The sequence below is a fragment of the Propithecus coquereli genome, unplaced genomic scaffold (assembly GCF_000956105.1).
Source record: "Propithecus coquereli isolate 6110/MARCELLA unplaced genomic scaffold, Pcoq_1.0 Scaffold3, whole genome shotgun sequence".
Taxonomy (NCBI): domain Eukaryota; kingdom Metazoa; phylum Chordata; class Mammalia; order Primates; family Indriidae; genus Propithecus; species Propithecus coquereli.
Genome location: NW_012148618.1, coordinates 12,107,092 through 12,128,898, shown reverse-complemented (window position 1 = coordinate 12,128,898; position 21,807 = coordinate 12,107,092). Strand labels below are relative to the sequence as shown.

The following is a 21,807-nucleotide window of genomic DNA, read 5'->3' as shown; positions in this document are numbered from 1 at the left end:
TGACGCCACGGCACTCACTCTAGCCCGGGCAAAAGAGTGAGACTCTGTCTCAAAAATAAATAAATAAATAAATAAAAAACAAACTTTCTTCCCCCTGGACTGTTTGGCAGAAAATAATTTTAAAAAAGAATGAAAAAAAATTTCTTACAGCTTATCTCCCTATTTCAATTTAATTCATGTATAAAATGATATCATGGTAACACTTCCTCCCCCGCATGTAATCAAGGGCACTTTGGAGAAGCCGTACTTCAGGCGGAGGAGTGACTCTAAAGGTTGCAATTTCAGACACCATGGGGAGATATTTTAAGGCTGGTATTTTTCTTTATGCCTCAAATTAGATTCCAAGCCTTGCTCCAGTGTGCGAAGCTGATGTTTCAGTTTACCTGTGCATACGACCAGCTTTTCCTCTAGGTAGAAAGGCAGCCCCCTTAGCCTTCTCTTCCCGGTTCTTCCTGTAGTCGGGAAAAGGTAGGTTGAGGGCTGGGGAGAGAAAAAAAAAGAAAGGGAGCCCCCTGCATGGCCCACAAGAGTACTCTCAGCCTCTGAGGGTTATTTCCAACCCCTCTTTTCTTTGTACATAAGCCTTTTCTTTTTCAGATCTGCATTTTATTATATTTTTTACTTATTTACTTAGGAATAAGTAATAAACTTGCACGGTTCAAAATCAAAAACATGCAAAAGGGCATAAGGGGAAAAAGTCTCTCTCATCCCATCCTCTGGCCCCCAGTTCCCCTCCTGGGAAGCAAACGGTGTTGACAGTTTCTTGTGCTTCCTTCCAGACATATTTCTATGCTTTTTAAAAGACATGATTGTACTCACATTACGTATCTAACTTTGTATGCTTTTTTCCCCACTTATTATGCAGTAATAACATTACGTAAAGAGAGTAAAATGTTTCTTAACATTAGTAAGCATTCATAAATGTTCACACTGACTGCAAATATGACATCAAAGGGAGATGACCCATTTTATTGTCCTGGTGCTAGACAATTAGAGTTTTCTCCGCTTAAATCCTCTGATTCTGTCCAAGATGAAACTATCTATATGGGTTCAGCCAGCAATTACGGTTTAGTTTGGACCTGGATTGGCCATTTGCTCCCTGGGAACACAGGGCTCTGGGATCAGGAGGAGCCCCAGGGCCCAACCCAGAGGGATGAGCAGGGTGGTCCCTGGTCTGCATGGCCTTCAGGGGCTAGCTGTGTGGTCCAGGCCAGCAGAGGAGATATATTTAGCTGGGTCAGATGCTGCTGGCTGTGTCATGACCCAGGAGGACTGTGCTGTTGGAAAACAAACCAGGATGGCCGGGCTGAAGCCAGCCCTCCTTCCTCCACCCTCTCTCCAGCTTACTGGCCTGGCAAGGGGTGGGAGAAGGGGAGGAAGGCACAGATCAGGGAGAGGGCTCAGCCAGAAGGGCACCTGCCAGCACCCCGCCCAGGCAGATTTGGGAAGTGGCTTTTTCTGTCTCCCTCTCCTGCCTCTGCCAGTGTGGCAGAGCCTGGGCAGCCCGGAAGGCACTTCCTTCCTGCTCCCTGCCTCCTCCCGCTCTTCCCTTTCTCCCTCCACCCCAGTCAACCTTATTTGCCTTGCTAAGGGAGTGGAGTTCATTTGTTCATGCATTCATTCATTCCATTCAACTCATTTATCTATTTATTTGTTTAGCAAAAATTTTTTGAGGGCCTAAGGTAAGCCAAGCACTGAACTGAACGCCAAGGATACAGCAATGAACAGGGAAGGGCCAGCTCCTGCCCTCAAGGAGCTCATACTCTAGGGAGATAAGAAATAATCCAACAACTAATCAGGTGTTGGTGAAAAACAATGCCATTAAGAACAATAATAACCAACTTTCACATAGTACTTTAAAGTATGTAGACTGTTTTCACCTGGTAGCGTATCTAATCCCAAGAATCTGCAAGGAAGTTATGGTTATCAGTCCCACATGAAGAAATTGCAGCTCAGGGATATTAAGTAACCTAGCCAGGAATTTAAGTGGAACCCCAGTTCTTGAACCCACTTCCTCTGACTCTAAGCCCATGTCTCTCCTGAAAAGGAGAAGCCACCAAAACTGGCAACGAACTAGTTTCTGGTCCAGCTCTTTATTTTACATTTGAGGACATAGGTCCAGAGAGTCAAAGTGCCTTGCCTAAAACACACAGCTTAAAACAGTCACCGCGGTTGGGCGCAGGAGGCCGAGGCCGGTGGATCGTTTGAGCTCAGGAGTTCAAAACTAGCCTGAGCAAGAGCGAGACCTCGTCTCTACTAAAAATAGAAAGAAATTAATCGGACAACTAAAAATATATAGAAAAAATTAGCCGGGCATGGTGGCGGATGCCTATAGTCCCAGCTTCTCGGGAGGCTGAGGCAGTTTGATCGCTTGAGCCCAGGAGTTTGAGGTTGCTGTGAGCTAAGATGACGCCACAGCACTCTACCCTGGGCAACACAGTGAGACTCTGTCTCAAAAAAAAAAAAAAAACAAAACAGGCACCGGAACCTCTGCACTCCCAGCCCGGTACTCTCTTTGTATCTGCTCTGCAGTCGCCTGTGGGGCAGTCATGGCAGGTCTGCCTCCTCCCCTCCCCTGCGACCCCACCTGGCCTACCGGCTCTGCTGCACAGCCCCTCTTCTGGGGTAACAGCCCAGAGACCCCTCCCAGCTCGCACCCTCCCCTCACCGCTGCCTACCTGGGTGAGTGGGTTTTCCATTCAACCAACGCAATTCATTCACCCCATGGGTGAGCACCTACTGTGTGCAGGCTCTGCTGGGATATATAATGACAGACTGGATCCCTGCCCTCAAGGGCTCACAGATGGCTGGCGGGGAGAAGAAAGAAGAAAAGGAAGGAAGGAAGGAGAGAGAGAAAGAAAGAAAGGAAGGAAGGAAGAGGAATCGACAAGCTCATGGTGCCATCAATGCTGCAAGAGAAAAAGCACAGGTGTCAGACATGCGCAGCAGGGCAGACCTTGGTGGTCTTCAGGGAAGGCTTCCCAGAGGAGGTGACATCTAAACTGTACCCTGAAGTCTAAGTGACAAATTAGCCAGGCCGAATTTGGAAAAGAAGAGATTCTCGAGATGAGGGAACTGAGGAGACCAAGGTAAGAAGGCACGGAGCACGTGGCAGGGAGGTTGCAGGTTTCTGTCGGAGCAGCTTCCATCTGTTCAGTGTGTGTCATGTTCTCAGGCTGCAAGTGACCTGTGAGCAGGAGCTGGGGCTCCCTTATTCTGGAAGCCCCCATGGGTGAGGGCCTACTTTTGTGCACAGATGACTCAGGCACCCCACGTGAGCAGCTTGTCACCAGCTTTTACCACCCATGGACTCACCGTTCCTCCCAGCCAGAGCCCCCTCCCTGTCTCTTGCCACCCTCTTTGCCTGGCACAGACATGACCAATGAGGGACTGTGCCTGGCTGGAGGCTTTGACTGTGGGAGAGCCCCACAGGTGGACACATTGCTGACCTGAGTCCCCTTCCTCCCCTAGTCACCAGCATTGTTAGACTGTGCCCAGGGAAGCCAAGCTCCTCTCCCTGCAGGGACAGGGAGAAAGACAGTGGGTGTGGGCGCACCACCCCATGAGAGAGGTGCAAACACCCCTGCAGCTTAGCAACCCAGGTGGGAGGAACTAGCCAGGGGTAGCACCTCCCCCTGGTGTGCATTCAGGGCCCTGGGCTCACAGAGACAGATCGAGGGAGAGAGAAAGGGGCTCACCTAGGATGGCAGCCACTGGCTTGGGTCAGCGCCAACCCAATCAGGCACATGCTGGGGCTGCCCATGGCTGGCCGGTCCGCCCTTGCCCCTGTGGGTCCCAGTCCCACATTCCTGGGCTTTGCACATGGACATTCAGATTGAATATTAGCCTGGGAAGGCAACTTGGCACTCACCCTCGAATGTGATTGAGGTTTTTATGGGATCTTTCCCTCCAAGGTGACGTGTGACGTTGCCTTCAGAAGGATCATTTCCCACAGGTCCCCTGAGCTCTGCCTGGGGCCCAGCGTGTGCTCCTTGGAGGTGTTCTGTTCAGTGGGGACAGACCTGCAAGTAGATCAAGTCAATGCAACATGCCAAGCGCAAAGTGGAGGTGGGCAGAGGCGACAGGGGGCACTGAGGAGGGCACCAGCCCGCAGGGTGGCGGCAGCATGAAGCCGGGGCTGGGCGCTGAGGTGTGAGGGGCAGGGTGGTGGGAAAGCAGAGAGCAAAGGCTGAGTGGCCAGAGACAGCAGGAGGCGGGGGAGGGGAGTCACCGGGTCTTGGGGGGCAGTGTGGGGACCACTCCGGCCCTCTGGGATGCGCTCCCTGTGACCACTGCCTCCCCTGACCTGGCCTTGGGCACTGAAGTTGGACTCACATGCCAGAACACCACACCCCTCTTCAGATCCAAGCCTGGGGAAAGGGGGTCTGCCCGTTTGTGGTCTTTCTCTCCACAATCTCTGTTTCTCTGATGACTGACATTCCCCCTTCCCCAGAGGAATGTGGGCCTTCCCGCCAGCCCTAGAATGGTGCGTGTGCCGCAGCCACACTGGTGACCACCACATCCTCCTGCGCTGTCCGTGTCCCTGCCGGGCAAGCAGCCCCCTCAGCAAAGTCCTGGGCTCCCCGTCTCCGCCTTCCCGCTCTCCGCACGTCTCCAGCTGGCTGCCAAGAGGCACCTCCGCCACCTTCCCTGTTCCTGGCTTTCCTTCAGGCCTCACCTACGTGTTTCTGGAACTTCACAGCAGGCGGCCACCAGACCTCACAGCCTGCAGCCCGTCTTTCCCCGGCCAGGAGCACGAGCCTCCTCAGACCCAGGCCTGAACGTGACACACATCTACGTTAAAGAAGACAAAACAAACAAAAAGAACGAAAACAAACTAAAGATACTTCAGCAGGAGGAAAAACATGAAAAAACAAAAACATCACTACAGAACTCAACTTCCTTACAAGAGAATGTCTAACATTTCCTCTACAATCTGACCCCGAAGCAGCTTTCAGCCTCCTCCCTAATGCGTTAGCCACTCAGCCAGTCACCGAGCTCTGGCTGTCTCGCCCTCCTTGCTGGAGAGCCTGTCCTCCTCCCGTCGGATTCCTGCTGCTTCTTTAAGGTCCCCTCAGAGCTGGCCAGCTTTGTCGCATCCCCAGAGCTCACAGAGTTACCCTATCCCAGGCCAGGTGTGAGGGTGGCTCTGTCGGTCCCCTACAGCTGGAGGTCAAGGGCCCTGTGCCTGTTGTAGACTCAATACATGGCAATTGAACTGGCTGATCCTTCTGACTGACTCCTGGTCCTCCTGGAGGGATGGACAGGTTGACTTCTGAGGCCCCGACTAACTCTGAAATCCATTGATGCTATGACCCAAAGTTGAGCACCCACCCATCAACCTGCTCAAGTCCTTCTGAACTAAAAAAATTAAAAAATAATAAAAAATAAAAGAAACAAAAATGTTTCTTTTAATGCTTCTATACCTGGAGTTCTCAAATTATGGCCCAAGGACCATTGAAGGTCCCCAAGTGCCTCTCAGGGAGTCTGTTAAGTCAAAACTATTTTCATAGTAATACAAGAGGTTGCCTTTATTTGTTTATTTTTTTTCTTTTTCTTTTTGAAACAGAGTCTCACTCTGTCACCTGGGCTAGAGTGCCATGGCGTCAGCCTAGCTCACAGCAACCTCAAACTCCTGAGCTCAAGGATCCTGCCTCACCCTCCTGAGTAGCTAGGACTATGGGAATGCACCACCATGCCCCGCCAATTTTTCTATTTTTAGTAGAGACAGGGTCTCACCCTTGCTCAGGCTGGTCTTCAACTCCTGAGCTCAAGTGATCCTCCCGCCTCGGCCTCCCAGAGTGCTAGGATTACAGGCATGAACCACCACACCTGGCCTAGAGGTTGTGTTTTCACTCGCATTTTCTCATGAGAGTGCAGTGGAGTTTTCCAGAGGCTATATGATACATGCATTTGCGACACATTGAATGGAGAAGCAGATTAGAATCCAGTGGCATATATAAGGGTCCTTCAGAAAGTTCATGGAAAAATAGAATTAAACAAAGAAATAGAATATATTTTCCATAGATGCCTTAAAAAAAAAAAAAGACCTTATTTCTCAGCATAAGCTCCATCAAAGTTCAAGAAAATTTTGGAGTTTTTTTTCTTTTTCTTTTTCTTTTAATTTTTAAAAATTTAAAAGAAAGATTACAGGGCTAGTTGATTCGGCAGGTGAGTTGTTACACACGCCTTAGTGGATTCTGACTTGGATGGCCACCGTCCTGCTAAGAAAATTTTGTAAGTGATGATACTAGCCATTTAGTACATCCCTAAAAATCTGAGTGTCCTGGTAATTTAACCATGTCAATGCAGCCTTTTTTATATTATTAACTGAAGAAAAATGGGTGCCCTTTAATGATTTGTTTTTAAGATTAGGAAACAAAAAGAACTCAGAAGGAGCCAAATCAGGACTGTAGCTGGGTGCAGTGGCTCACACCTATAATCCCAGCACTTTGGGAGGCCAAGGCAAGAGGATTGCTTGAGGCCAGGATTTCAACACCAGCCTGGGGCAACATAGCAAGACCTTGTCCCTTTAGAAAAATAAACGAACAAGTGCAGGGTGTGGTGGCTAACGCCTGTAGTCCCAGCTACTTGGGAGGCAAGAGCATCACTTGAGCCCAGGAGTTGGAGGTTGCAGTGAGCTATGATGACGACACTGCACTTTACCCAGGGCAACGGAGTGAGACTCTGTCTCAAAAACAACAACAACAACAACAAAATCAGGACGGTAAGGCAAATCTCTAATGATTTCCCATTGAAACTCAGGTAAAATTGCCCTTGTTTGATGAGAGGAATAGGAAGGAACGTCACGGTGGAGGACTCTCTCGTGAGGCTTTCCTGGGCAGTTTTCTGCTCAAGCCTTGGCTAACTTTCTCAAAATACTTTCATAATAAGCAGATGTCATCATCCTTTGACCCGCCAGAAAGTCAACAAGCAAAATGCCTTGAGCATCCCAAATAACTGTTGCCATGACCTTTGCTTTTGACTGTTCCGCTGTTGCTTTCGCTGGACTGCGTCCCCTCTCCATAGCGGTGGCTTCGATTGTGTTTGGCTCCAGGACCTAACCGGGGAAGCTGTGTTTCAGCTGTTACAATTTTTCAAAGAAAGGCTTCAGGCTCTTGATCCCAGTTGTTTAAAATTTCCATTGAAAGCTCTGCTCTTGTCTGCAGCTGATCTGGACTTAACGGTTTTGGCACTTGCTGAATGGAAAGTTTGTTCAACTTTAATATTTTGTAAGAATTGTGTGAGCTGAGCCCATTGAGATGTCTATGGTATTGGCCATTGTCTCTGTTGTTAATTGTCGGTCCTCCTCAATTAGGGCACAAACAAGATTAATTTTTTCCTTAAAAATTGATGTGGATGGTATGTCGCCATGGGCTTCATCTTTAACATTGTCTCATCCCTTCTTCTTTTTTTTTAAATGGAGACAGAGTCTTGGTCTGTTGCCCAGGCTGGAGTGCGGTAGCAGGATCATAGCTCACTGCAGCCTTGAACTCCTGAGCTCAAGGATCCTCCTGCTTCAGCCTCCCAAGTAGCTGGGATTACAGGTGCGAGCCACCATGCCTGGCCTGTCTCATCCATTCTTAAAATGAGTTATCCATTTGTAAACTGCTGATTTCTTCCAGATACTATCCTCATAAACTTTTTATAAAGCATCAGTGATTTCACCCTTCTTCCACCCAAGCTTCACCACAAATTTTTTTTTTTTTTTTTTTTTGCCTTTCTTATCTGGGTCATGGGATTTACCACAGATTGATATTTATTCTTTTTTCAATTTTAGCAGAATTCATGTTGCTCTGATAGGGGCTCTTTTCAAATTGATGTCTTATCTTTCTTTGTGCATCAAACTAGATCCCATTTAGACATGTTATAACAAATTAGTATGAGTTTATTTTGGTGGAAAAAATTTTGAAATCCATGCATAGTTTTTTCATAATATGCATTTTCCATGAACTTTTTTGAAGAGCCCCCCATATTAAGTTAGATATAAAAAAAAATACAAAACAATGGCCAAGTTCAGTGACCCCAGAGAAATGCCACCCGCACAGCACCGCTCACTAGGCCAGCCCTAGTGATGCAGTCCTGCCACCTGTCCAGCACGTGTGCCCTGCCCCATGCTGCTCTGCGCCAGCTGATCTGACTTTGCCTCCCTCTCAGGCACATAGTGTTCCCTGACTCTCTGTTCCCCAGAAGCTCCTTCTCAGGCTCCCACCCCCAGAAAGCCCTCCCCGACTGCCCTGCTCAGGTCAGGAGCCCATTCCAGATGCTCAGGGCACTACTCTCCTCCCACTTCACACTGAAAGTCACCCTATTTCTAGACTCCAAGATCCTTGAAGAGGAGGATTTCTTTTCCGCTGCATCCCCAGAGCCTAGAATGGTGCCTGGCACACAGTGGAAACTTAGTAAACACTTGCTGAATGAATGGCTTGAAGAATGCATGCCCCCCACGTGCACCTGGCAAGCAGCCCTCCCGAGCTCCATTCAGCTCCCAGTACAGAGCAGGGCTGTGCTCTGGCTGTCTGGCTCTGCCTTGGCATAGGAGGCGGCTGCCCAGGGCTCCCTGCCACCTGCTGCCTCCTCTTGTTGTGTTGCCCTGACCAGGCTCCAAGAAGAACCTGGCTGGACTCCACATTTTTCCCATCAATGGCCAAGACATGAGGACACCAAGACATGGGCACACAACCCAGCCATGGGCACCTTCCCCAGGCACTACAGCTGCCCAACTTGGTCAGAGCTGACCCTGCCAGGGACACCCAGACCAATCCAGGGCACCAGGCACAAGCAGCAGCAACACATATCACACAGCCTGCCCCACACGTCATTCCATAGGTACCGTTCCCTCACAGTAGACTGATGCTCAGAAGCCTGAGTACTTTTCTCGAGGTCACTAAGCTAGTGCAGGGGTGGGGGGGGCTGCTGGGTTGGCCTCAAGCTATTCTGCTGCTAAAGCCTGTCATCTCATCCCTGTCCCCATTCTGTAGGTCCAGGAGTCGAGTGGCACTAAGGGGCCACTCCCTGGTGAGGAGCTCAGGGCCAGGCTGATCCCCTGGAGCCGGGATCTGCTCCCAAGGGCCAGGACAGGAGGAGGAGCATCCAGGGATAGGCAGGGAGTGAACAAGCAGCAGCCCTGGGCACCCGGCAACTCATTCCAGCGTGGGCAAGAGTCCTGGCGGCTCAGGGTAATGGAGAAGGCACAGCCACCACCACTGCCCCAGGCAGCAAGTGAGCACTTGGGCCCTGAAAGTAAAAGGGATACCATGTCCTCTAGGCCACAGGTCCCTGCCATCAGCCTTGCCCCAGAAGTTGTCATCATCCTACCCTAACCCACGCGCTTTAGCAGAAAGCCCAGGGTCTGGCCTCACTGTCAGGAAGAGGCAGCAGCTGACCCTGCAGCTGCAGGAAAAGCAGGTCTGAGCTCCAAGCCTTCCAGCCTCCTCAGGGAAGCTGGGAGGATGAGACACGGGGTCCCAGGTTAGTGACAGGGACACTGCTCACAAGGCTGCCTAGTAGAGCTGTATGAGCTAAATTCTGCATAAGTCAGGGGGCACTATTTGCCTGCACTAAGATGTGAATTGTACCCACGGGAGTGATGTAACTGGTAGTCCTGCCGCTCAGCTGTCCCATCCCTGGGAGAGAGGGCAGGAGAGGAAGAGGGAGCCCTTTCCCCCTTCAGGAGCCTCCCATGGCTTCACCACCTCGCTCACCCCAACCCCTCATCTAAAGAAAGAACCATATTCCAGCACAGCACAGAAAGAGACCGGTTTATGGATAATAGCATGGAACGGACTGGGAAAGTTCCAGGGCCTGTAGTGATGAGCTTCCCAGGAACAGACAGGAGTGGCCCAGACAGACCAGCAGACAGAGGGACAGGGAAACAGAACCAAATGGGTAAACAGTTGTGTCCAAGCATCAGATGAAGCTCTGCCCCGGGCATTTGGTGGAGCAGAGCTGACAGGGGCCTCCTTCCTGGTAGGGCCCCTCTCCTCACTCTCCGCTGCCCTCATCCGGCATGCCAGGGCCTTTGGCAGGTAGAGTTTGCAGGACTATGGAATGGTCGGTCGAGGTGGGCAGAGGATCAAGGCTCTTGGAGACTCCCTGGAGAGGTGGAGGGCTGGGTGGTGTGGGGTTAGCAGCACTGGGGGGAATCTGGCCAGGCTCCAGGTGCCTGGGGTGGGGCCACTGCTCAGCAGGGCCCCTGCGTCCAGGGCAGGCCCCCCACCCTGCCCACCACACCAACATGGTGCAATAAATAAAGTTTCAAGTGGTTAAGTCAGTGTTGAACAGGAGAGCTGGAGGCTTGCACATAGGCAGGGGCTTAGGAAGAGAAGCCCCAGCCACCATGTCCTGTCAGTGGGCTCTAACTGTGTTAAGTCAGTCTTGGGCATTGGAGTGGATGTCTGGCCCTGATATCCACCTGGGCCCTCCCTGCAGGGGCTCAGCCCCTCAGACCAGTGCCAAAGCCTGCTCAGTGGGGCAGAAGCAGGGCAGCAGGGTGCCCACAGCGTCCACAATGGCTGCCAGGTGCTCATCCTGTGCCTGAGGCCCACAGAGCTGCATGAAGTCTGCCAGCCGCAGCAAGTACTCAAGGTTGTGGCCAGAGAAGCCTCGGCAGGCCAGGATCTGCGTAGCGATGGCCTCCTCAGGCGCAGGGCCCAGGTAGCCAGGGTTCTGTGGGGTGGCCACATAGGCCAATGCCTTGAGTGGTTGGTCAGGGGTATCTTGAGGATAGAAAGTGACCTCCTTGGTATCGTAGCCGCCAAGCACTGCCTCCCGCACATTCAGGTACTTCAGGGCCTCGCTCACCTGCTCGCCTTGCACCTGGTACGCCACACCCCAAGTGCAGCCCTAGGAGGAAACAGGGACATCTGGGGTCAGTTACAACAGCTCCTTGCTACCTCACCCCCAGGCCCCCAGCCCCAGGGTTGTGCTCTATAAAGGACATGGGTGGCCAGCTGAGGAGCCATCTGGCAGCAACACTCAAGCCCTTACTCCCTCTTTCTTAAGGGTTGACAAGATGTTCTAGCCCAGGGGACGACAGGATTCCTGCTGAAAGTGTGGTGCAGGAACCAGTGGCATCACCTGTAAGCTTGTTAGGCATGCTGCATCTCAGGCCCCACTCCAATCCTACTGAGTTAAAATCTGCATTTCAACAAGCTCCTCAGGTGATTCTCCTGAGAAGCACTGAGCTAGACCAGCTTCTCCCCTGCCTGAGAGGCGTCAGGTCTAGCTCCCTGGCAAGGGGCTCTGAGCTCTGTCTGTCTGCACCCCTCCACACTGGGCCCCAGGGTCCCCCTCTTGGCTCAGGCGCTTACCTCATGATCTTCCAGGAGAGTCACCACACGGCCAGGCTAGAGGGGGAAGAAAGATTTTGAATAAGACGAGTTAGAAATCAGCTCTGCCATCAGTGCAAGGAAACCCTCAGCCCATTGGTCCAGGCCTCAGAGAGCCCCACTCTGCAGGCTCAGAGTCACTCCTGCAGGGGCATGTGGGGAAGTGATGTACAGACGCAGGAGAAATAGTAAGATAGATACGGGCCGGTGGCCCAGATTGGTAATCAACACAGGAGTCTGCAGGTTCACAGATTCCAGCCATCACAGTGATCCACCGGGCACACACATTTAAGCCACAAACCCCGGACACGGGTTCACACATGTCCCTCCATCGGCCCCAAGAGCCCCGAACATTCCAGGGCACCAGCGCCCACTATCCTGCCTGCATCCCCCTCATTCCCCTGGACACAGTCGGATGCTCACCATCTTGTCGCTGCCCCGATGGAAGGTGTCTCCCTGCCAGAAACGGCGGCTGTAGCCGCGCACGAAGCCCACACGGCTGTCGCTGTAGGCGAAGTCGGGCCTCCACACCAGGGAGCCGTACCCGAAAATCCACAGCGCTTGAGCATCGTCGTCGTCCCGGGGGTGCTGAGCGGAGAGCTCAGGGGACGGCGAGCGGGGCGGGGTGTTCGGGGCTGCGGATTCCTGCTTCATGGTGCCGGGCTCAGGAATGGGCCCAGGCGGCCTCCGGGGCTGGTCTCCGGCGTGGGCACGGAAGGACCGACGGACGCTCACACCTGGCCTGGCACCGCTCGGTCGCTCCAGTTGAGTCCCCCTTACGGAGGCGCCCTTTAAACCCTCTGGCCGGGAGACCCCGCCCACCGCGGCCAGCTGCCGCGGTGATTGGGGCGGGGCAAATCCCCTTTTGGCCAATCACCTTCGGATTTTGCTCCTCTCTTAACCGCGCCGCCCTCTGAGTGGGTGGCTGAGCGGTCTGCCCCGGGCCCAGCGCGCTCACTGATTGGTTCGGCTCCACCTCTGTAGCAAACCTGGCAGGAGTGATGCAACGGCAGGGGAGGTTTCTCCAGAGCCGGCATGCAGCAAGGGTGCTACGGATTGCGTCAGGTGGCGGGCAGTGGGCACTGGTCGGGCACCGACACGGGCATCGGGCGTATCCCCGGAGGCCCCTCCATGGCTTGGGCCCCGCAGGAGCCACGGCGGACGGGTCCCGGGTGGTGTCTTCCCAGCGGTCTTGCCTGTGCGCCTGGCCGCGTCACTGCCACCCCAGACAGCGCGGACTCAGTCCCAAGGCCAGCGCAAGGCACGTCCAGGAGTGCTCTGGGCGGCGTAAACTCTCCTCTCCCAGGCCCCGCCTGACAGCCATGCACTGCGGGAAAGCTGTCTGAGGCACCCTCCGCATTCCTGTCAGGTGCCTCATGCCGTTGGCCCGCGTGAGCAAATGGAGAAACTGAGTCACGGGGGCGGCAAGGGGTTCTGCCGAGGTTGCAGGGCTGAGTCAGGCCAGACGCCAGGAGCTTGCAGGCCTCACGTGAGGTCTATGCCCCCGACCAGGTGCAGGACCCCCGGAACCCAGGCAGACTCCAAGAAGAACTTGTCAAAGCACTTGGAATGGCAGGCCCAGGCCATTGCTTAGGCGATGGTGGCCACACCTACAAAGAGAGGCCTTAAAGATAGGAAATCCAAGCCAGGCTTGCCCCGCCGTGGTGGGTTTAGTTCTTCCCGGAAGGGAGATTTTGCAGCAACGGTTAACCCTTGGGCACCGAGGTTCCAGGAACTGCTAGCAAGGAGGACCCTGTTCAGGCTGTGAGCGGCTACCGGCCTTCTCCCTTGACTTCTGGCCTCCCCGCAGAGTGGGCCCAATAAGCAGCAAAAAGGTACTGCCCCCTGGAGATGTCTCTGACTGGAAAGGGGAAAAAGAGGCAGCTCAGGGCCTTCCACTCCCGGAACTGGCTCCGGGAAAGGGCTGGCAATATGGTTTCTCATTCGATTCTAATTAGATATTTAAACTAAAAATTATCTGCACACTTCACATACTCATTCAAAAGGCGTCTAAGATATATTTCCCAGTGGGAACGTTGCACAATGGTGTGTATAGGATGAAGCTATTTCTTTAAGAACAAGTTATACATTAGTATTTGTGTATGAAATAATCTGAAAGAATATGCTGTTAGAGGCTGTCACCCAAGGAGGACTATGTATTAAACCTAAACATTTATGAACAGGTTTGGATTTTTACAAGGAGCATGAATTACTTTTTCAATTGGAAGAAAAAGCACAGGCAAAATTGTCATTTCTGATTATTTCTCTTTCTCTTTCTTTCCATTCCCCATGTTCACTCTCCCCTCTTCTCTCTCTCCTCCCCCTTTTAGTTCATATGAGCACCCCCTTAGCTGCTAGCTTCTTAGAATAACCTCTTCTCCACTCACCACTGTTGGGTAGTAGTAGGATGGAGGGTGGAAACTAGCACCAGCATATTGCTGGAAGAATCTGAATTGGCACAAACAACTCTTTGAGAAGGCATCTTACTGATACAAATCAAGAATCATAAAATGTCCCTGCCCTTTGACCCCATTACTTCCACTCCAGGAAATTATTCAAAATATGGGAAAAGCCATATGCCTGAAGATATTCAATGCATTGTTATTTATTATAGCAAAAACAAAAGAAGAAAAACTACTTAAATACCCCAAAATAGCTAAATGTTTAAGTAAATTATGGTCAATTCACATGATGGAAAAATAGACTCATATACACACACAAAAGAAACAACTTAAATATCCAGCAGTAGATGATTAGTTATATAAATTTTATATAGTCCATTAAATCCATGCAGCCATTAGGAACAATTATGTATGCCTATATTTATTGACATGGAAACATATCTATGATGTATAATTAAGTGAAAAATCAGGTTATAAAGTAATCTAGTATAACTTTTTAGGCCTGAGCGGTGGCTCACGCCCGTAATCCTAGCACTCTGGGAGGCTGAGGCAGGAGGATCACTTGAGCTCAGGAGTTTGAGACCAGCCTGAGCAAGAGTGAGACACAGCTCTACTAAAAATAGAAAAAATTAGCTGGTCAACTAAAAACAGAAAAAAAATTAGCCAAGTATGGTGGCGTGCACCTCGTAGTCCCAGCTACTTGGGAGGCTGAGAAAGGAGGATCGCTTGAGCCCAGGAGTTTAAGGTTGCTGTTAGCTAGGCTGACGCCACAGCTAGCCAGGGCAACAGAGTGAGATTCTGTCTCAAAAAAAAAAGAAGAAAAGAAAAGAAAAGAAAAAAATGTAGTAAAAATGTCTATAATTGGGACATTTTTATGTCCCAATAAATGGGAACTATCGCATGCACTATGATTAAAACTATTAAAAACAAGATGCATGAGGAATAAAGGTGGGGGCACCAAAGACAATGGGTATATTGGGGTGTTGGAATTATGGGGTTTTTTCCCTCTATTTTCCAAGTTTTATGAAATGTAATTTTTAAATAATAAAAGTTACTTTTAGCCAGGTGCGATGGCTCATGCCTGTAGCCATAGCTACTTGGGAGGCTAAACTGGGAGGATGGCTTGAACCCAGGAGTTTGAGGCCACAGTGAGCTATGATCGTGCCACTTCACTTCAGCCCAGGACCCTGTCTCTATTAAAAAAAAAAGTTACTTTAAAAGAGTAGTTAGTGGTTTTCTCGTGGGTGAAGGGTGAATAGCATATCTGAATCATCTGGGGAACATTTTCACAATGCCCATTCTCAGACCTTCTCCCACTCAAACCAAAGTCCCAGGTTTTAATAACTCCTTTGATGATGTCTTCAATAACCTGATCTTGCTCCAGGCAGAATTAGACACTCTCTCCTTCGGGCTTCCACAACCCTTTAGGTCATTTCTGTTTATGTATCTGTCCCTTCCACCTTGTTCTTACAACAGAAATAACCATTTATTGAATGCTTACCGTGTGCCAGGCAGTTTGCTAAACACTTTTACATCCATGCTAATTATAAATTTCTTCACTACTTTGTGAGGTAAATATTATTTCATAGATGAGCAAACAAGAAAGGTAACCTACTCACAGTGACATAGCAGTAAGTAGTAGCATCAGGGTCCAGCTCTGAAGCCCCCCTGCTGATAATCCTTGGACATCCTGCCTCCCACTAACTTGAGAGCTCCCCAAGAGCAGGGTTCATCTCTGAAGGCCCGGAGGAATCAACACAGTGCTGGCAGGTGGAAGATTCTTCACAAACGTAAGCAGAGCAAATGAAGCTCTCCCTTGGAAAAGGCCAGGGCCGTGTCTCATGTGCTGCGTGACGCAGGTTCAACTTTGACCCTCTCAAAATAGGAATCTCCACAGAACTTGGCCAAGGGGATCTTGAACACCTTCCTGGGAACATGTCTTGCCTGTTCCCGTTCCTTGCTTATTCTTGCCCACAATATTTGTCTCTTTTCCTCCCAGAGGAACACTTCCAGGCAGTAAACCACCCACTTAGCTGGTTCCTCTGTAACATCAGCAGCAAACCCTTCCCATCTTTCCTTCTAGAATCTGCTCAGGAAGGGGCTGCAGACATCAAACCCACAGAGGTAGCAGCTCATGAGAGGTGATCGACCCAAGTATCACCTCCACCTTGCAGAGTCCACATGCTTTGCACATGATGCACACGTGGTAGCTTCCTATTTTGGACTTTCCCCAAATTAATCTTTCCTTATTGTTTCCCTTCAGGTGGTTACTTCTCATCTCCTTGTGATCTGTTCCTTCCTGCTTCTCATTCCAGACACTGAAATCAACTCCTGGTGTTAGTGAGCATAGTTATCTGAAGCAAAGAAAGGCTGTGTTTCAGGAACTAGAGAATCAGGCTAATTTTATATGCTAAATGGTGAAATTGCCTGAGAAAGCTGCTGATTTCTGAAGGATGAAAAACCTTCCAAGACACCAGCTCTAAATTCAGCTTGCTCGGATTTGAGCCCAGCCCTACCATTTACCAGCTGGGTGACCCCAGGCATGTTGTCTCTTGTCCTCAGTTGTCTCAATTGTGAAGGAGGAAGAAGAGTAACAGCATCTACCTTGTAGGGTCTGACAAAGATCGAAAGAAATAACACCTAAGCCAGTACCTGTCACATGGAAACGCTCAATTAATGTTGACTCTTTACTGTTTTTACTTCACACTTTTCACTTTCCATTTTATCCAGGGCAGAGCCATCGTCCACCTCTCAGTCTGCCACAGCTCAGAAGAACTGAGTAGGTCAGGAAAGTGATCAGGGTAAGTATTTTAGATTCAGTGGAAGAAATCTCTGGCCATCTCACCCTCCATTCTTCATATGAAGTTCACAGATTATTCCAGCAAATAAGGTGCTAAAGGAGTGTTTTTAAAAGGCAGAACGGGTAATAGTCTGCCCTAAGTAGGCTATTAATAGCATGCTTGAGCAAAGAGAAGAGATTTTCTGTGTATGCTTGGGGGTGGGGGTGTTAAAATAAATGAATTAATAAATAATCCACAATCTATGAGGGACTACATCTCCCACAGGCCTCTGAGAGATAAGTGTGTCCTGGGGTCTTTGGCCCATGTGCAAGGAGGACATAGGTCCCACTGACACTCTGGCAAAGAGATGGGAAGATGGAGGAGGGGAGTGTCTCTGTACAGTCCACCTCAGAAGAGGGAGAGACGGTCAGAGGCAGCTGTTCTGCTGGGTGTGCAGGCAAGTCCCGGGCTGATGGGGAAGGCTGCTGGGCCCTTGGTCCACAAAGCAGGGGCTGTAAGGATTCACTGATATCCTGGCAAAAGGGTACATGGGATGATGGAAGAACCCGGCTCCCTGCCCATTTTCTAGCCTGCGAGGTGGGAGAGAGAACCAGCCAATAGGGCACCTCTGGGGTGGCCGGTGTTCCGGCTATTCAGAGCTCAGTGCTCCTCCACTTGGAAGGGGAGGGACCAAGCTCCATTCCAGGGCTGAAATGGTGGGGTGGTGCCCCCAATTCCAAGGAGAGAGAAAGGTGTAGTTTGTGGGGGCAGGAAGCAGTGGGTTTCAGGGCTGAGGAGAAGCTGCAGTGGGGAGCATTGGAGTGGAGTGACAGGGCTGCACAGGAAGGCGACCCGCCAGGTCAGGGGTGAACATCAGATCCCACGAAAGTGCTGCAGTGTGGTGGACCTGGCTTCGGGAGAGAATCCTCAGAAAACAGCCCCTGTGGAGAAGTAAGACTGCTGACAAGGGGCCCGGTGGGGTTGTAGACTCTGAGTCCCAGAAGAGAGCCAAGGAAGTGAAGCTCCTTGGCCATGCCTGGCAGGGCTGTGGCTCAAGACACGGGGCAGGCTTGGGCAGGCTTGGGCCCAGAGCCCACCTGTTGCTAAATCCAGATTCCTGCAATGCTTGTGTCTGGCCATAGCCTCAGCTGGTTTTTTGGACCCTGTTCCTGGTCTCAGGGCCTTAGAGGACCTTTGGGGAGAATAAACCCACTCTTAACCAGACTGTTAAAGTGTACCATGTCCCAGAGACCAGGGAAAAGGTGGCAAAGTCACTTGTGGCAGATCTCCAAGGGGAAGGTGACTTTTGAGGACTTGGGGTCCTGCTGCCCCTTCCCATAGCAAGGGCCTCCCTTTTACCCCTGCCCACATCAGAGGTGGCTGACTCAGATTCGTGGTGTTCCTCAAAGATGGGCACACAGGGAGGCGATAGTGGTGGCAGCCTGTGAACTAAGTCTTGCATGATCCTAGAGCTACTGCTGGGACTATTCTGCCAGACCCCAAGCCCCTCTAGAGCCCACCTGGCTGCTGTGGCTGGGGGAGTGGAAGCTCCACAAAGTGGTTTACTGAGCTATGCTTGAGGTGCAGTCACCAACCAGTAGAGCTTAAAACACTGCTCACAAATGTTTCCGTATAGTAACTCATTTCAGCCTCACAGTAATGTGTAAGAGGTATTACCCTCAGAGAGGTTAAAGATAATCAGCTAGAATTCAGCGGTCCCCAACCTTATTGGCACCAGGGGCCTGTTTCATGGAAGACAATTTTTCCATGGGTGGGGGCAGGAGGCGGAGCTCAGGCGATGGGGCGATTGGGGGGCTGCAAATACAGATGAAGCTTTGCTAGTTCTTCCCCGCTCCCCTCCTGCTGTGCGGGCAACGCCCCCTCCAAGTTTCATGGAAGACAATATTTCCATGGACGGGGTGGGGGGTGTGCAGGGAGGAACGCGGAACGGCGGAGCTGTGCGGCCCGATCCCTGACAGGCCACGGACGGTACCGGGCCACGGCCCGGAGGTTGGGGACCGCAGAGATAGATGGTTGTTAGCTTCCCTGGGCAGAGACCATGTTTTGCTGTCAACGCATGGCATATAATAGGCGCTCAATCAGCGTGGAAGGAATGAAGAAATAGACTTGTCCCAGATCCCCTGGCGTTGAGCGGCGGTGCTGGAAGGGAGCTGCAGGCTCTTGACTCAGTACCATTGCCCTTTCCAGCCCGCTGGACCGGGATGGCCGGAGGACTATGGGGGTGGCGAGGGGAGCTGGCTGTCGGAGCCCACCGGGCCGGCTGCTGAGACGGCTGGAACATGTTTAAGGGCCCTGCTCCTCTGGACACCCTGAGGATATGTGGGGAAAGCCTCGAACTGGGTTCTCTCCAGTTTACTCCTTCGGCTTAAGGGCTCGGCGTCTGGGGTCACTTCTGCCCGGCAAAGACGCAAACTGAACTCAGGCGTCTGTCTGGCTGCTTCTCGTCCGCTGGCCCCCGGGATGCAGAAGGGCTGCCCCCGCGAGCCTTTGGGGACGGCGGCACCCATCGCGCACAGCCCCGACGGCCGCGCAGCGCCCTCTAGTGCCGGGCAGCGCGGCCCGGCCGTCCCGCCTGCGGCTCCGGCTTCCTGCGGCTCGGCTTCCCGCGGTCCGGCGCGGGCTCCCCGGCTGGGGGCGGGATTCGGGGAGACCGGAGGCGGGGCCGAGCGGGCGGGGAAGTCTCCGAGAAACTCGCGGCCTTCGCCAGCTTCCCGGCCCGGGAAGTGAGCCGGGGTCGGCGGCGCAAACAGGAAGTCGGGCTGTAACAAAGAGCGCGGGGGCGGGGAGCCGCGGGACCTCCAGGGCGCCGGGCGACGGCGGCGGCAGGTGGAGGGCTGACCCGGGCGAGCAGGCGCACCTGCCCTTCCGCCGCTGCTTGGGGCTCGGGCCGCAGGGATCCGGCGGTGCGCCCTGGGCGCGAGGGAGGGCGCGGCCGCCCAGGGAAAGCCGCTGGGACCTCCCAGGAGCATCCCCGCCCCGGGACGGGACAGTCACTGTTCCTTGAGTGAATCACTTCCATCCCCTTCCCGGAATGCAGCAGGCCACGTGGGGGGGAGGGCTGGGTCCGTTGATCCTGTGGACCCACGGGGAGAGGCTGGGAGAACTGCGGGGAGGGAGCCTACGGGGAGCCCTGTGGGTCCCAGTTAAGGGATGGAGCTTCCGTACTGCCCCGGTCTAGTCTAGTGGCCTTATCTAGCCTGCATGGGGGGAGTAGGAGCCAGTGTCCTCTTTTGTTTCCTACCTCCCAAGCAGCCTGACCCTGGCCCTGAGGCAGGGCCGAGGGGACCCCGGCTGAGCAAGCAGAATAAAGGCATCTCTCCTTCACAGCCCCTCCCTAATGCCCTCCCCAGTGATCTCCAGGTGGTTACCAGCCCTGGAACCCTGGAAAAGCAGCTGTCCTCAGGGCTGGAGGTCACTGTGGGGTCATATTTGTTCTCTAGGCAGGGCACTGGCTCCAGGCTGTTATGGAACTGCTAAACCCTTGTGAAATACTCGTGCAAATTAAATATGGACATTTACTAACCCAAGGAAAGCACTTCACAATGAGTCTAGTCTAGAGCTATTGTCTGGCCAATGAGTCTAGTCTAGAGCTATCGTCTGGCCTTGTTTCTGCGAAGGCTGGAATATCTACTGTAAACCTGGACACTCAAGTAGTGGGGAAAGTCTTGGAGAGCTTACCTATGATAAGGGGCTGGACCCTCAGGAAATCCTGAGGTGAGCAGGTTCACTGTGGCCTGTTCATGCACCAAGTGTCTGCCCAGCTTCTAGTATGCTGCTAGAGGCAGAGCCTGGCATGAGCTGCAGGACGGAGGTGCCCAGACCAAGTCCATGCATGAGGCCCCGCTTTCCCCAGAAAGCCAGCTTGGTGGTGGGCTCTCCCAGCTCCCACACTAGGGTATCACAGTGGCTAAGTGGGTGTAGCCAGCCAGCTCCCTCCAGGGCTCTTCTCTGAGTGTCTAGCCTCCAGTGCGGCCCAGCACAGCCTGATGGTGTGGACGTGCAGGCCAGCGGGTGTCCTACCTGTCCCCCACATGGGAGCCTCGTCATCTTGCCTTCGTGTCCCAGCCCAGTTTCCCCCGCCCCCCAGGGCCCGGGAGCTGCTTTCCTGTTTCATTTTGGGCAGGAAGAGTGAGGTCGTGTTGTTCTTCCCCCTGCTGCCGGCTCAGGCTGTGGGAACAGTTCCCTGAATGCTTTCCTGTTTGATACCCTGTGTGTGCAGGGAAGGGAACAGGCAGCGAGAAACAAGACATGGAGTGTGTGCATGCTCCTGTGTCTCTAGCAGAAGCACCCAGGTCCGAGGTGGCATGCTGTGACCGTGTCAGGGAGAGAAGAAAGAGGGAGGGCAACTCGTGCTCCAAACACTGGGCTGCATGAGGAGCCAGGCATCTGGCAGGTCTATTTTGCTTTACCGTGGACAGGCCAAGAGCTGGGAGCATCTGCTCAGCTTTTTGTCAGTGGCTCATTTGTTCATCATTTGCTCTCCAGGAGGAATATTTGTGACTGTAGAGAGAGGACTGTGCCACCCTAGGGACTGGCCTGTGCCTTAGAGGAAGCTAGGCATGAAACTCCTAGCTAGACTGGAAACTCCCTCCTTAGTACCTCTGCCAGAGAAACCTGGACTCAGGGAGGGCCACCCACTCTTCTCCTCCCCCGCCCTGTAGCCTTCCGTAAGCTCCAGCAGCCCTGGGTGGTGGACAGGGTGCCCCAACTCTCAGCTCTCTTGGCCAACTGCACGGAGGACAAACGTAAGGCCATCATTCCTCCTGCCCTGTCCCCTGAGACCAGTGCATCCTCCATTGGCAGAAGGAATGACCCAAATGTCATCATGATTCAGAGACCCTTTCTCTGACAAGAGAATCCTTTTGAATAAGAGAAAAACAGGCAGAACTAGGGAGCCCCATAAGCTTTTTCAGGCTTGTGGAGAGAAAGGAAGGATAGATTCAGGTCGGGGGGAACATCCACCAAGGAATGGTGGGAGTGTGAAGAGGGTAGCGGGGAGCTACGTCCGACCTCCAAGGCACTGGGCAAGGAAGGCTGGCCTAGGCTGGGGACTAGGGGGTGAGGCTGAGCTCTTCAACTGGAATGGGACAAGGGCCTGGGGCACAGCACGCCAAACTCAAGTGCATGCACAGGCCCCAGGGGTTGTGGCAGGGCATACGGCAGCAGTACAGGAAAGGGGTTTAGAATTCTTAGGGGTGAGAAGGCAGGGAGGGGACCCCCCACTCTGCCATCACAAAGACAGGACCCAAGAAGTGATAAACTCCTGTACACATC

At 52.5% G+C, this 21,807-nt stretch overlaps 1 protein-coding gene across 2 annotated transcripts; it reads right to left on the bottom strand.

Moving 5' to 3' along the window:
* Positions 1 to 9,744: 9,744 nt before the first annotated feature.
* CHAC1 (ChaC glutathione-specific gamma-glutamylcyclotransferase 1) lies at positions 9,745 to 12,122 on the bottom strand. 2 transcript variants are annotated; one of them, XM_012649216.1, is made up of 4 exons: positions 11,754 to 12,092; positions 11,313 to 11,348; positions 10,804 to 10,845; positions 10,396 to 10,668 (listed from the first exon to the last, which is right to left on the bottom strand). In XM_012649216.1, exons 1-4 carry the CDS (start codon positions 11,982 to 11,984, stop codon positions 10,444 to 10,446), a joined length of 534 nt encoding a protein of 177 aa, XP_012504670.1. In that variant the 5' UTR covers positions 11,985 to 12,092; the 3' UTR covers positions 10,396 to 10,443. The 2 variants fall into 2 exon arrangements, with proteins under 2 accessions (XP_012504669.1, XP_012504670.1); XM_012649215.1 differs by having other exon boundaries at positions 9,745 to 10,845; positions 11,754 to 12,122.
* Between the last annotated feature and the right edge of the window lie 9,685 nt (positions 12,123 to 21,807).

What these genes read in the sequence shown, in the direction of transcription:
- CHAC1 (XM_012649215.1), bottom strand. Translation starts at nt 11,984, where the DNA reads ATGAAGCAGGAATCCGCAGCCCCGAACACCCCGCCCCGCTCGCCGTCC. An exon ending in ATCGGGGCAGCGACAAGATG is followed by an intron (nt 11,349 to 11,753) that starts GTGAGCATCCGA and finishes TTCCCCCTCTAG; the next exon opens with CCTGGCCGTGTGGTGACTCT. An exon ending in CTCTCCTGGAAGATCATGAG is followed by an intron (nt 10,846 to 11,312) that starts GTAAGCGCCTGA and finishes GTTTCCTCCTAG; the next exon opens with GGCTGCACTTGGGGTGTGGC.